Below are 14486 nucleotides of genomic sequence, written 5' to 3' on the forward strand. Positions count from 1 at the left end.
ACACAAAATCTGAAATTTTTTGATTTGGTCCACTTTCATATGTGGTACTAAACTCTGATGCATATCAAGTACACAGCAATGCAACCCAGTCTGAACAGCAAGATCAGAATTCATGCTACTAGTGACTGAATAGGGGTAACAGACTAATATACATATATAAGATAAATATTTGGGGTGATTTCTCTGTTCAAACTAAATTGGAAGGCATTTCAACCCTCTGCATTTGTTGAAATCTTGAAAGAAATGGCCGAACGTGGCCAGAGAAGGACAAGGCTGCCGTGTGAAAGGACAATGATGAAGCTTAAAAGGGAAGTTTAAAGAAACCAAGCACACAAACCAAAGATGTGGCTGTGGTGCGCCCCTTTTTACAGCGAGCGCATTCTGTGTGGTGAGCCCAGCTGCTTCACATGAAGCATTGCTCTTTTGCTAGTGGTAAAAGTGCACATATTTGTCACTGAACTATGTACAGTGAAATGTGTCCTCTGCATTTTACCCATCTGTCGTAGTGAACACACACACACACACTAGTGAATTAGGGGCAGTGATCACACACACGCACCCAGAGTGGTGGGCAGCCAACTCCAGCACCTGGGTAGAATATAGGGTGAAGGGCCTTGCTCAAGGCAGTGGCAGTGGCAGCTTGCTGAGCCCGGATATCGAACCCACAACCCTGTCGTCAAGAGCCCGGAGCTCTAACCACTGAGCCTTGGCAGTGCACGTCGATTTTGGAGTGTCAGTTCAGACAAATGTCTGATATAGGTAATTTTAAAAGACTGTGTGAACAGGCTAAAAAAGTCCGGATATGGTGAGAGAATTTGGAATTTGGGCCACTTCTCCTGCTCTGTGAACGTAGCCGTTGTGGTGCTTTAGGCCAAGATCTTAAAAAGAAATATTCCTAAATAGTTATTGGTATGGGCATAGGTTTATAGTAAAACCTTTCAATTGTATGGGTTCCTGGTATTTAACTTTAAAAAGCCTCTTTAAAGCCACACATTTCCTTCACAAAAATGGTTCTATAAAGCACCACCCTTTTAAAAATGTTTAAAGAAACCAAAAGTGGCTTCTATGGCATGGCTCCAACAACCCTTTTTTGATCAGCTTTATTTTTAACAGTGTCTGCTGGAAGGTCAGATGTGAAGGTGGTCATTGACTCCGCATGCTCTGTACTGAACTTCCTCAGGTCCGTTGGTGGAGCCCTGTTCAGGACGTGGTGTTGTATTGGCCAGAGTGGCTCTTCATGGCGTTGCTGGAAGTGGCGTGGTTATGTATTACCTTCCTGCTGCCTGTGCCTAACTGCCCCACGTAAGTCACAGTTCAACACAGCTATTGCTGAACATGTGCATAAATCCCACATGTAATAAACCATTGATGAGTGTAATGCGTTCCTGACGCCTGTTTTATCCACCTCAGTGATCTTGATCCTAATGTAACGTGATCTTGATGTTCATCATATATCATGTTAATATTATCAAGCAGGTGCTGGGCGAGTCGGTATCACTGTTCATCAACGTCAGAGGATAGTGGCTATTTAGGCATGCGGGTCTTGTTCAATGCTTTTGTTTTTTTGCATGGGCACATGTCTCAGGAATTGTGTGTGATGATTTGTGTGTGTGTGTCTGTGTGTGTGTGCATGCAGGCAGAGCGGTGTGTTGTGCTGCTCTTATGAGACACTCCTGGTGATTTATGAGTGTGTGGCAAATGCTTCAGAGGGAATAATTAGCCAATCTCAGTCTGTCATGTGCACTAAAAGGAGGCAGGGGCAGAGGATCCATCTTCCTTTCCCTTTCTCTCGCCATGTTTTTCTCTCTCCTATTTATTTTTTTCACCTTTCCATTTACACTCTCCTTTCTGCTGTCCTATCCTTTCCTCTCCTTTATGCCCTTTTTTTCATTCTGTCCGATTCTCTAATGACATTGGGAAATACATGCAAACTACTCCGGACACTTCTGGAGAGGACATACATTTTCTCCATTACAAACACTGTCCTTGTTCCCCAGAACATAATGCATAAACATTCTGCTCCTCCTATTTAGGGCCAAAATATATCAGCTGGCTGTGCTTCAAATAAAAAATGTACTCTAAAGGAACAATGCTTGAAGGAGAAAAGGATTTATTTCATCCACTCAGGGTGAGTCCAGACAAATCAGACAGGTTGAAATCATATATTTCTTTCAACAGTGGGTATTTGGGAGCTGGTGGAATAGGAGATAACGGCCTGTACCCTAACTGCACAGGAGGAGCAGCCGCATATATAGATAGGTGGTTATTAGGAGACAACATCTACTGGTATCCTACATGCAAGGTAAGAATTACAGCTCATGGAACAAGAAAACTCACCAGCGATGCTGTAAAAAGTGGAATAGAGCACTTGATATGCAGTGTTTATGATGTGTAAATTGATGTTAAATATTGTTCATATGAACACAATTTTACTTTGCACTGTTTTAATCAAATATTTAAACTATTTAAACAGATTTATTTTACCACAAAACTACCAAAGCTTTTTATGGTGTAAAAAAAGCTTAAATTTATTAGAGGACATCTATTAACTAGTTCTAATGTTAATTCCATCTCATGTCTATTAATTGCCGATTAAACCTAATATATTATTTACATCAAATAGTCACTCTTGAGTTTATTATTTACCATAGTTACTAAGTATGGTTACTAGAAAGCCATATTGTTAAGTGTTTTATTAAAGTTTGTTGTACTGCAGATATTTATATATTTCAGGAGCTCTTCACAGTTAAAAATAGGCCTACATGTACTATCCTACGAAATACAATTAATAAGTATAAAACTTTCAGAAAACGTATTTAAAACTCAGTCTTATTGAACCCATTAAAATGCATGTTAGAAATAGGAAATTTCATTAGTTTGTATGAGTCTGAGTTAATCAAAGCATATGGCTAAAAAGTGGGGTTTATAACATCATAGGAAATTCACATGTATCATGTATCATAGAACATTAACATGGGATATGTGATGAGGAATTTAACAAAACAAGAATATCATTCATCTGGTCCTGTTAGATCTTCATCCAAAAAATCCACTTACAAAATGTGACCATTGAAAAAAATCACAATTTAAAGGTTTGGAATAACCGTTCAAATTTTTGGCATGACCAATTAAAAAATGTGGAATCACCAATTAAAGCTTTGGTAACCGTTGGTAACTGTTGGTAATTGTTAGTAACCGTTGGTAACCATAGTAATGGTTTGTAAACATTCAAAGATTGTGAAACGCCTTCAAAAGTCTGGAATCATCATTCAAAAATTTGGAGTCATTGTTCAGAGGTTTGGAGTCATTATTCAGCCATTTAACTGATGAAATGAATCGGACTGGATCACCAATGGTTTGTGGAATAATTAAATGTGTCCAATATGAGGCTGCAGATGGTTTCAAACAAAGGCGTAGAATATTGACCTATAATAAAAATGAGTATACAGAATGTCTAATGGTTATCAAAGCTGTGATAATTTGACAGAAAATTACTATAAATACTTAATTACATTGTATTGTTTATTTTATAGTTTCTCATCAAATCAGAAACATTGAGAAAAAATTGGAAAAGAATTGTTTCTACTGTTTAGATATGTGCATAAAGTAATAGCTTTGACCATAAAATATGTATTCATTAAGAATTATTAATATGACATATAATGTTATGCAATTTTATAGCTTCAGTGAACAGAACATGCTCTAGTGCTCCAAATATGCATGTCAATGTCAATGCTCCAAAGATACACCTTTATAATTAAGAGTGATTCGACTCACGACTGATCTTGTTCACTTCACAGGCCATGTACCACACAACTCAGCCCTTTGACCCAGAAGGTGTTCTAGGTACAATCAATTCTATCGTCATGGGATTCATAGGGATGCAAGTAAGTTAATATCACAGCTTTAAAACCCAGATACTCAGAGAAGACCATGTTAAAATTCTGGCTTCTGCATGAAAGTACCCATTTTGCTGTGAAAACTTGCTTGCTTCAGACCTCCAAAGCACAAAAAAGCCTAATGGTTGTTTTTTAAGGTGACCAGAGCTGGCCTGTTTGACCACTTCCACAGCCAGACAGCTGTTTCCTCTCAGGACCACAGAGCAGAGTAAAGCATAGCAGTCTGCGGTGCAGAGATCCCAGGCAGAGTACTGAAAAGTTTCTCACCCTTTGATAGTGACAGTGTCGCACCGGCTGCTGAGAACCCGCCGCACAAACCTGGGTGCATTGCTTAATCCCCCGGAGGCGGAGGCAAAAAACAGTTAGCAGCGAGCCAGTCAATCAACATGTCTTAGAGAACACGGCAGGTGTCGGCCTCCCCGTTTGTGTCCGTCCGCCAGCACGTCCTCGGCTGAGGCACATTCGTCATCACCAAATTAATCAGCGGGTGCGGCCGTCCCTGCACAGCAGCACTGAAACCTGAGCTCCATGTCAGGGACACAACCAGCACATCCGCTTACAGCCAAACCACATCCAGCACTACACAAGTGTACCACTTGATGAACACTATTGTCCAGTAGACCCTCAGAGCTGCTTTAGCTGATTCTAGTTCTCATGAATTCAGCATTATTGGCCTTCCAAACTCATTATTTATATACATGTGTTTTTTTATGAACATTTGGGGGGGCTTAGGCCACATCCTACTTGGGGGCCCTCTGTGTACCTAAATTATATTCTTTTTACTTTTTTCAAAAAGTTTTGGAAGCATCTTAATGGATTCACTATTCTGCAAATGATAATGAATAAAATGTATGATTCAAATGACTCTGGGACCTGAAGTGACTGCATATACCACTAATAGCAAGAATTGACCCTGCAAGTTATTGTTGTGACATTTAACTCCAGTGATTCTCAAGACTGATCTGAAAAGGTCACAAATGAAGTCCCATGAATTGTTTCAACAAGCAGAATTAGCTGAAAATGGATTAGAAATAGCAGTGTTAGAAGGGACTGAGCTATGCCATGTCTTTTCTCTTGAAGGCAGGCAAGATTTTCCTATTCTTCCGCAAAATGAACAGCAGCATCATGATACGCTTTATCATCTGGGCCATCATTCTGGTAAGTTATCAACATTGCACACTGGATTGTCACAATACCAAAATTTAGATTTTGATAAGAATACTGAGTTTAAGATAAAAGTGCACTATACCAAATAATACATTGTGAACTTTTATGATTATCTGAACACCAGACCATTTTCTAGACATTGTTTACATTAGAATTAAATAGCAGTCAATAGTTAAATCAATTAGAAATTGTTTAGCTCTAATCTGGGTTTGAGAAACGGACTCAACTGTTTAATGAGTTGAACACAATAAGTGCTTGATTTTATTTATTACATTTATTAAAAATGTATTTAAAAAATAAATAAAATAATGCTTCTTTTGGGTTTTGACGCAATGGTGAGGATATATAGGTTATAGAGAGGTTTTTTTCGTAATTCTTTTTTATTTTGAAAATAGTACTTATCAATGACAAAATTATTGATGAAACAATTATTAATATGTGACAAATTATATTTCATGAAAATTCATTAAAAAAATGGCTTTAGTAATCTTGTAAAGCCTAGCTCTTTGTATAGATGCAGCGATGCAGTACAACATGAGGGATTAGTTCAGTTTTACTCCAGAGCTGTAAGCACTGTTCAGATGATGTAAAAATAAGTGAACAAATCATAATCCTAACTAAACAACTTAAAATTTACTTTTTTTATATTTGCTAATTTTAGAACACCCCTTGCTAAATTGAACATATTATGGGAAACATAACATATTATAAAATGTGCCACAACCAAAATGTTGTGCATACTGGAACTGATTTTCAATATGCAAAATTAATCTCAATCGAATAAACAGTGTGCATTGAATTGTGCAGATGTAATTTTTTAATAAAGGATTTGACCTTATTTTCCACTTACAGTGTTAACAAACATGTCATTTGACCACTGGGGGCCCAAACCTTTGCACACGACTGTAAAAGCCATCATAGCTCTGCATAAAGATATCAAAACTATACCCGCTATGTACACAGCACTGTAGGATCTTTGCAGCACATGAGTGTTATATTGCATGTAGTTGCAGACAGTTAATGAAATAGGTAGACGTCATATGATCTGTCTGTACATGCACAGAACGGGTTCTCAGGCAGAGATTGGTATCGGACCCCTCTTGGGACTGGACCGGATGGCTCACATGGCTTGTTGATCTCTAGTGGTCTTACCAAACAGAGTATTCTGGTAATGTTACATATTAGTTACATAGCATGTGAAGCAGAGACGTCTCTGTAGTGAGCACTCTCTTGTTGCCAGATTGTGGCCACTTCATACAGATCTTTCAGGTACAAAGCTCACCTGTAAGATAACCAATAAGAACAGTTAGATTGACTGGATGGTGGGAGGAGGGAAGCAGCTTTATGTTTGTAAGCTCCATTTGGGTGGTCTGTAAAGCGAAGAGGGCATATGCTATGGTGGTAGTGTGGGGTGGGAGGGCATTTATACCTCTGTCCCCTGGGGAAAGAGCATGGTTATGCGAGATGTCTAATTCTCTAAGAGCCTCCAGGATAAACAAAGGGGCAGAGTTCACACACTGTTGTTCAGCAGTAGTTTGCTCCATTTAGGGGATTGTGGGAATTGCTCTCCTTAGAAAATAGTAACTTTACAGAAGAAGGCAAGACTGTTCTTAACTTTCAATTTAAGTAAATGTATATGGATTCTATTCCAATTAATATTTATGTTTATTACGCCTTTTCATACATCATGAAATGTTCACACCATATAAAAGCCAGCTAGTTTGGTCAAATAATGGTGAAAAAATAGAAGCGGAAAAAAATGATAGGATTATTTTTTCTGGACAGCAACGATAAGGCATTGACATTATGTCAGGAATCAGTTGATATGGGAGATAAATGAGCAGTAGGGTTTTTTATTGTGGCACACACAACAGAATATCTCTCCAGCCAGGGACCGTAGATGAATATGGAGCTGTATGTTACAGGAAAACTCTGCTGCTGGCGTGTTTTGGGGTTCTGGTGGCAGAGTCTCTGGAATGCCCTCTCCAGAGAGCACAGGTGCTGATGGAAGGCTTTTGTCTGGCAGACTGAGGGCATTAAGCTCACCAGCAGAATGACCAAGGAGAGCTCAGGCAATAGCATTCTTTGTGCCTGAATATCAAAAGGTCTCTGTATGAGTTATTAGGATTTTCGAGCGTCTTTGAGACATTTAACTATATTAAGTGCTGCGCTCTTTATAACTGTCTTCCAGTCTGTGTCCTGGAGAAGCCCTTAACTGTTCAGTTTAGCATTATCCCAGCTTCTCCTAGAAGGTTTTGAAAAAAAGCCAATGAACTGAATCAGGTGTGAGACAAGGCAAATCGCTTAACTGTGCTGTATAGGAAAGGTCCTCAAGGAAAGGGCTTGTGAAACACTGGCCATAAGGTCCAGCACAGTTGTTGTGACCTGCAACTTACCAGAAGGAACTTTATTATTCAGACTCAGGATCTGGCAAAAACAAATTTCCTGGACCAACAGTTATGATGAATAGGTCAAAATGCATGTGCTGAAAACCAGAAGAACGTCCATGCACAATGCGGCATTCTTCTCTGCTGTGAGTGCAACAGGAAGGATTATGTGATATGAGACAGAGAGCAATAAAAGAGAGTCATCATTCAAAAGGTGCACGGCTGACACTGAAGAAGACGAATGAAAGTCTTTGTTAGCGTGAACTCATGAAACGTTGTGTATGTCCTTCAGAAAACATCCTTTCAAAGGAAATTGCAAGTTCCACAGTCCCTCTCCATCTTGCAACATAAGGCCATTAGTTGTACCAACGCTTAATTAAAGGTCTGCTAACACATAATTCCTTTCTTTACATAGAGAGCTCTTAGTAGCGCCGTGCAAAGCATTACACATCCACCCTCGCCGCCTTTTATAGCAGGATACGTGAGGGGAGAGCACATATTGTGAACCCAGTGTGAGCAGATGCCTGATCCCAGTATTTTAAATTTCATTAACCCCAGCTTCTATGACAAATTGGCCCATTATAGCTCTGTGTTGAACCATGTTGGCCATTATTGCGAAGCTGTAGCGCTCAGGGTGCTGAAATAAATGAGGGGAGATCTATTCTGTTGTACCTAGAGGCACAGCACGATAAAATAAACTGGCCAACAGTAAAGCATTATGATGATAAAATAAACCAGCTAACAGTAAAACATTCTACTCCCACCATTCACCTCTGCAGGAGCCTCTGTTGTGAAACACAGGGGTGGGAGTGGAGGTTTGTCTTGACATTGTCTTTAGAAAGTATGTCATCAGTTGGGATGCAGATGATTTTGATAATTGATGATAACGACTAGTTCCATGCGTGTACACGAGTCGTGAATGCAGTACGAATCGTCTGTTGTTGTTGAGCGGTGAGATGTAGAGATGTCTTCAGAGACGTTTTGTATTTTAAAATATATATTTTTTTCCCTTCCCTGGACTGAAATGGCCGGTCACAGAAAAATATGGATTAAGATATTTATTGACCCATAGAGCACATGACTGAGCTTTTAGCGAGACAGTGAGGCTGTTGCAGACACACCACAGGCACGACTATCAGTTACCATTGACATCTCCGGAGAGCAGTATGGTTTGAGAAAACACTGCAGCTTGAGCAGCCTCTTGTATGGTTAATGCACTTTTGACATGGGGAGGGGGTTCTTCCTGGTTAAGCATGTGCATAATTGTCTCCCACCACATCAACAGAGCCATAAACCATACGCTAAGAGAGTTAGGCTGGCTGCTGTGGCGTAAATCCTGCGGCAGATTGTGAGATGATCGTTTGAGGCTGTTGTGCCCCTATGTCCTAATAAGCAAGGGCCCTGAGTTAATTAAAGTTCAACGATCAGTGGTCGGCAGTGTGAGATTGAAATTGAGCGATTGCCCCACATAGCAGCGATTGTCCCACATCCTGCCTACATAGCCTGGAGACTCAATCTAGAGCCAGCCAGGCTATTTCCACACCATTGATTCTGTCATCTATACAAATGATGGATATCCCTCTAACAAGCAGGTTTGGACGCTGATATGTCTTCCCTCGCCAAAGTGAAATACTTGTTTGAATCTGTCCTAGCCGTTGCCTGTTTTTGCAAAATATACGCAGTGTTTACGGAGGGTTTTTGCTGATGAGGGCATATTTTCAGCATATAGAAAAGTATGAATAATAAGATTAAGATTGAGCACACTTTATCGCCATTGCACAGCAGAACATCAGAATTCAACCTCTGCGTTTAACCCATCTGTGCCAGTGAACACTCACTAATGATTAGGGCAGTAATGGCACACCACCGGAGCAGTGGGCAGCCACTTCAATGCCTGGGCAGGTGATTGGGGGTTAGGTGCTTTGATAAGGGGCACCTCAGCAATTGATACCAGTTCTAAGGATTGAACCAACCTTTTAGGCCATGGCTGCCCCCATATAGTGAAAGAGATTGTAAAATGTAATCTAATAAAGGTGGAAATCAGCTGCTTCTAAACAGCACTGAAGCATTTTAAAGTGAACATTCAGGACAATATATTGAAACTGTATCACTCATGCACTTCTTTAATCTTTTATGAGACTCTCTCTATATTGCCATCTTTTGTGGAAACCACCGCCAAATGTTGGGTATCTGGGTGCATCTAATGTACTTTAGTATTATTTATAATGGGGATGGGAAATTTGGCAAAAATATAATATAGTGATACTTCAAGACATTTTCATTTCACACAAAATTATGACTTTAGATTATGAATTATCACTAAATTCAATTAAACGATTGTGTTTCTTTAAGTACTAATGATAATTATGATATCTTGATGTAATTTATGTACTGATAAAACTGAGTTTTGGGACACTTGCTCATTCATTGTTCCTTCCAAACCAGGGGTATTAAAACAGTTTAGTCTGCTTTTCTCTACTACTAATAGTTGTCTAGTGGACTTTGGAGCATTGCTGTGAAGATTTGATTGCATTCATGGACCAAGAGTGTTACTGAGGTCAGGATGTTGCATGATCACCACCCTACCTCATCCCTAACTCCTTAACTCATCCCAAAAATATTGGATGGAGCATCATCATTACAGAGAACACAGTGCTACTACTCCACAGCTCAATGCTGTGGGGCATACCCCTCTAGACCATGTCTGGCATTAGGCATGGTGCCAACAGGTTCATGTTTATCTGCTCTGGAGAGTCCTTTTCTAATGGCAGTACTTATCTACAGACAAGCTATGTGTGTATTTGCTGTGTCAGCAGTGGGTGCAACTTAAAGTAGCTGAATGCATTCGTTAGAGTTATAGTGTAGCTCATTTGTTTTATAAGACCACTACTCACACATGTTATTTTGCAGTCTGTTTTGCGTAATTAGAGTTGATGTAGATGTAAAATCTGTAATGTAGAACGATGTAGAAATCAAATTAAATTTTGACCTAAAAAATCGTATTGAAACGTGCATCATTGCCGGTTTGTCTAAAAAAAAAAAAAAAAAAAAAAAATAAAAATCATCGTACTGTATAGTATCAGGGTCAACAGGACATGTCTTGACTCTCCTCTCAGACGGTCGGCTAATCTTCTGGACTCTTTATTGTGCTGCTGCAAGTCTCGGCTGTCCGATAGTGCTTGCTTTATGGCTCAGCATTGATTTGAAATCTGTTTCATTTTGACCCTCAGGGAATCTTGGCGGCCATCCTTTCTAAGTGCACACGAGACGAAGGATTTATACCTGTCAATAAAAACCTTTGGTAAGTGCTTCCTGACCCTCTAAATCCAGCCGCTTCTCTCCACACTAAGGAAGGGATGAGTCTCCAGTAGGCACAAATCAGAGCTGCTAAAACACGCGTTTACTTACTTCTAACCACAGATTGGTCAGTAAATAATCACCTTTACTGTTGGAAGAGTGAGGCAAGCAGGGTGATACATCCTCCGACTTGATCACTCTTCCTTACAGCCATGAGAGAGAGCAGTTTTATACTCTACATTATGTCTGCTCTACTCTACATCATGTCCAAAGTCCTCTCTTCACCGGCATACTGTTAGACAGAGCGTGATGAAATGACTCCTACATGTACAGCTGTAGTCGGACGTTTACATACTCCTCATTAACATGAATGGCATGCCCGTATTCATGTGTTCAGCTCCAAGCCTTAGTCAGCTTTGGTATAATGGACCAATTTGGACAACAGCCTCTAGGTCCATAGCAATGTAAAACTTACTTGACTGTAGACAGTAACACTGGTGCTCCAGCAGCTTGCAGGCCTATGCCTCGTTGGTTCTTGGGTTGCTCCTTCCTTGGGTTGCTGCTACACCTGCCAATTACTTATACTTTCTTACAGTTGTTTGAACTGATGATCTAAGAGTTGTTTGGAAATGACTCAAGGAGACCATTGTGTAAATCTGCGATCATTCTTGGACTTTCCCATGTTGGTCAATCCAATGAGTGTGGCCAAACAAACCTTTTTTTATGTGGGCACAGAGAAGATACCAGCTGTCATCAGCCATGATCACTAACAGGAAGTTAAGTGGCCTTGGCCGTGCCAAGTTAAAAGACATTTTGGCTTGGTTGTATGTATATTGTTAACTCTGTGCGTATCATGTTGGCTGTGGCCTGTTTGACTGTTGGCATGTGTTGTTTTTTTTAGAAAAATAGACCTGTGCTTGGAATTCTTTTAAACCTGTACATTCAGTCTGTAAAAGAAAAGTTCAAAGAAATAATTAAAAGTCCAATACTGCCATTACATTCATGTCCAAGATGAGTGTATATAACTTCCACCCACAACAGCATAACCCTGAATGGAACAGGCATGACCACAATAAACATTTAATTTGGCACAATAGTGACATAATGTATTGTCTTTATCACCCAGAAATCATATCTCCTAAATGGCAGCTTTATAGGACTTTAGGACTCAACAATTATAATTAAAACATAGAAAACAGCAAAAATTGAGATTTGTGTGACAGTGACAATATTTATCTCATCTATATTCATTTGTTTACCATTTTTATTCTTTCTAATGATTTGTTCTAAATGGTTTATTATTATTATTATTATTGTTATTATTATTTAATTTATTATTATATAAAATGTGGCATATCTGTTTTGTCAGTGAATTTTGTCTGTTCCAGCTGGTTTGCAAACCCAAAAACAAAATACACTGTAACACATTTTGTAAAACAAGCTTCAGGTTTCATGATGTCTATTTTTTTTGCCTTATCATCCTTAAGATAATAAATAGTATTATTTGCTATATTTTGTATTGTAACCAAAACATGTCATTACATCATTTTGAGATAATGAATTGTGTTACATTTTGGGGTGTTGGTATGTATGTGTGTGTTCTCTTCTTTTGGAGTCCATCAGTGTTCATCTAAACCAATTACCTACCTGGGTTTTATGGGCAGTTCATCATATACAGCTTATTGAGCCCCTGAGTACGTCTGTCTCGATTCCTAAAAGTAATTAACCACTAGCCGAGAGCCGTTTTTGGCTCCGCTTCAGCTGACATAAACAATGGCTGCCGGAGCACTCTGGGATGCAGCCATTTGACTTTAGATAAAATTCCATCCAACATCCTGGCACTTAGGAACAGGCAAGGACATGACTTGTTGGCGCAGCTCTAGCGTTTCTGAACAGGTGCCAGGGATTCACTTGGGATGCTAATGATTCGTATAGCCATACTCTCAGGACAGATGCTGCTCTATTCTATATTCTATTATTTATCAATTTCTCTTACATTGTGGTGCCTTGACTGTCGTCGCTATCTATTGCAGCTCCATCACGTATGCCGTAGAAGAGCTACTGCTATGTCTGGTGTGCCTGAGCATGTGTGTATGCATCATGTTTAATCTTCCAGTATTACAGAAGATTTTTTTTATGGAAAAATGTAAATAATCTTCACTACTCGATCCAGGTTAAGCCTGGGCCTGTATTCTCCTAAAACTTTTGACTGGTTGGTGTAGTGTAGTGGGTAACAACACCACCTTCCCTTTGTCAGACTAGGGTTTGATTCTTCTGTTGGGTAAGAACATGACACTACAAGCCAGATTACCCCGGGGCCTGTATTCTCCTAAAACTCTGGACCCGTTAGTGAGGTGTAGGCGGTAACAACACTACCTTACCCATGTCAAACTTGGATTTGATTTCCCAGTTAGGCAAGAACACCACACTACAAGCCACTACAACCCTGTATTCTCCATAGCTGTTTTCACTATTTCGCTCTCCAGAAAACCACTCTTTAAGACAAATTAGAGAATTCTTAATTGGTTCAAACATAACAGGGACTTGATGGTAGATGGTACCAGTTCTAAATAGCAAGGAGGAATTAAAAATGCACTTCGATTAACAAATATTGGGCCTGAGGATGTTATGGGCACATACATCTGTTCCTCATTCTCATAACTGCATAACATGCATATTCGTTTTATAATACTAAACTTAAAATAAACCTATTAGATGCCCGGTACCCCACTGACTCCAATAATAACTTCCAATATAACTGCAGAACTGAGCCTTAGAATGTAATGGGCCTGAGAAATTAAAGGGCTAATAATGTAACAATATAACAATAAACTGAATAATAAATGCAGGTGGTTTCAAGGGGTTAACAGGTTTGATGGGTTTTTGTAGTAAAGTAATGAAAAAAGAAAGAATAGCAGGATCAGATAGCAACATAGGGGTTATTTGTGAACTAGGGTATGAAAACCTGGGGATAAGATCAGCACATGCCTTCTGGTTTAATCTTTTACTATATCCTATTCTGTTCTTAGGTCCCTGTCCTACGTAGCCTGCATGGGCTGCATGTCTTTTGTGTTGCTTGGTCTGATGTACTTTGTTATTGACATCAAAGGCTGGTGGAGTGGCCAACCTTTCATTTATCCTGGTAAGAACAAGCAAGACTCTTAAATATAACTGTCTGATTGCTTAAATGCAACTGCATGCTTCATACTGTTACAAAGAAAGCTGTAAAAAAAAAACAACTTTGTGTTCTTGGTGTGATGTGATACTTTCCGAATTTTACCTTACAGCCTACTATTTCTAATCTGTTAACTATTAACCTTTTATTTTATAGGAATGAACTCCATCTTTGTCTATGTAGGCCATTCTCTGCTGGGTTTCTACTTCCCCTTCAGCTGGGAGATGCGTTTCCAGGACAGTCACTGGGAGCAGCTCTTCCAGAGCCTGTGGGGCACTGCACTCTGGATCATCATCGCCTATTTGCTATACCGCAAACGATTCTTTCTCAAAATCTGAGCATGTCCAGCGCTTGATTGGACTACAGATACTGACTTTGAAAAGTAAAATTTTTTCATAGTGGTTTCTTTCACATAAATTATTATTTTACAACATTTTATTTTACTTTTTACTCAACTATGTTTGTGTAGATTCACTTACAATAATGCATCTCCATTAGTCTTAGATGTGTTAGTTTAATCCATAAAAATGCATATAGAGTATTCCACCGCTCAATTAGTAA

General features: G+C 39.3%; 1 protein-coding gene across 1 annotated transcript in view; it reads left to right on the forward strand.

Annotated features, from left to right (window-relative positions):
• LOC140554155 (heparan-alpha-glucosaminide N-acetyltransferase) overlaps positions 1-14263 on the forward strand; it is a 37184-nt gene extending 22921 nt beyond the window's left edge. The window contains exons 12-18 of the mRNA XM_072676987.1: positions 1181-1302; positions 2179-2302; positions 3801-3887; positions 4980-5057; positions 10684-10754; positions 13780-13892; positions 14082-14263. Of these exons, the coding sequence (XP_072533088.1) occupies positions 1181-1302; positions 2179-2302; positions 3801-3887; positions 4980-5057; positions 10684-10754; positions 13780-13892; positions 14082-14263 (777 nt within the window). The remainder of the gene's footprint in view (positions 1-1180; positions 1303-2178; positions 2303-3800; positions 3888-4979; positions 5058-10683; positions 10755-13779; positions 13893-14081) is intronic.
• The last annotated feature ends 223 nt before the right edge of the window (positions 14264-14486 follow it).

The sequence above is a fragment of the Salminus brasiliensis genome, chromosome 4, assembly GCF_030463535.1.
Source record: "Salminus brasiliensis chromosome 4, fSalBra1.hap2, whole genome shotgun sequence".
In the NCBI taxonomy this organism is placed as follows: domain Eukaryota; kingdom Metazoa; phylum Chordata; class Actinopteri; order Characiformes; family Bryconidae; genus Salminus; species Salminus brasiliensis.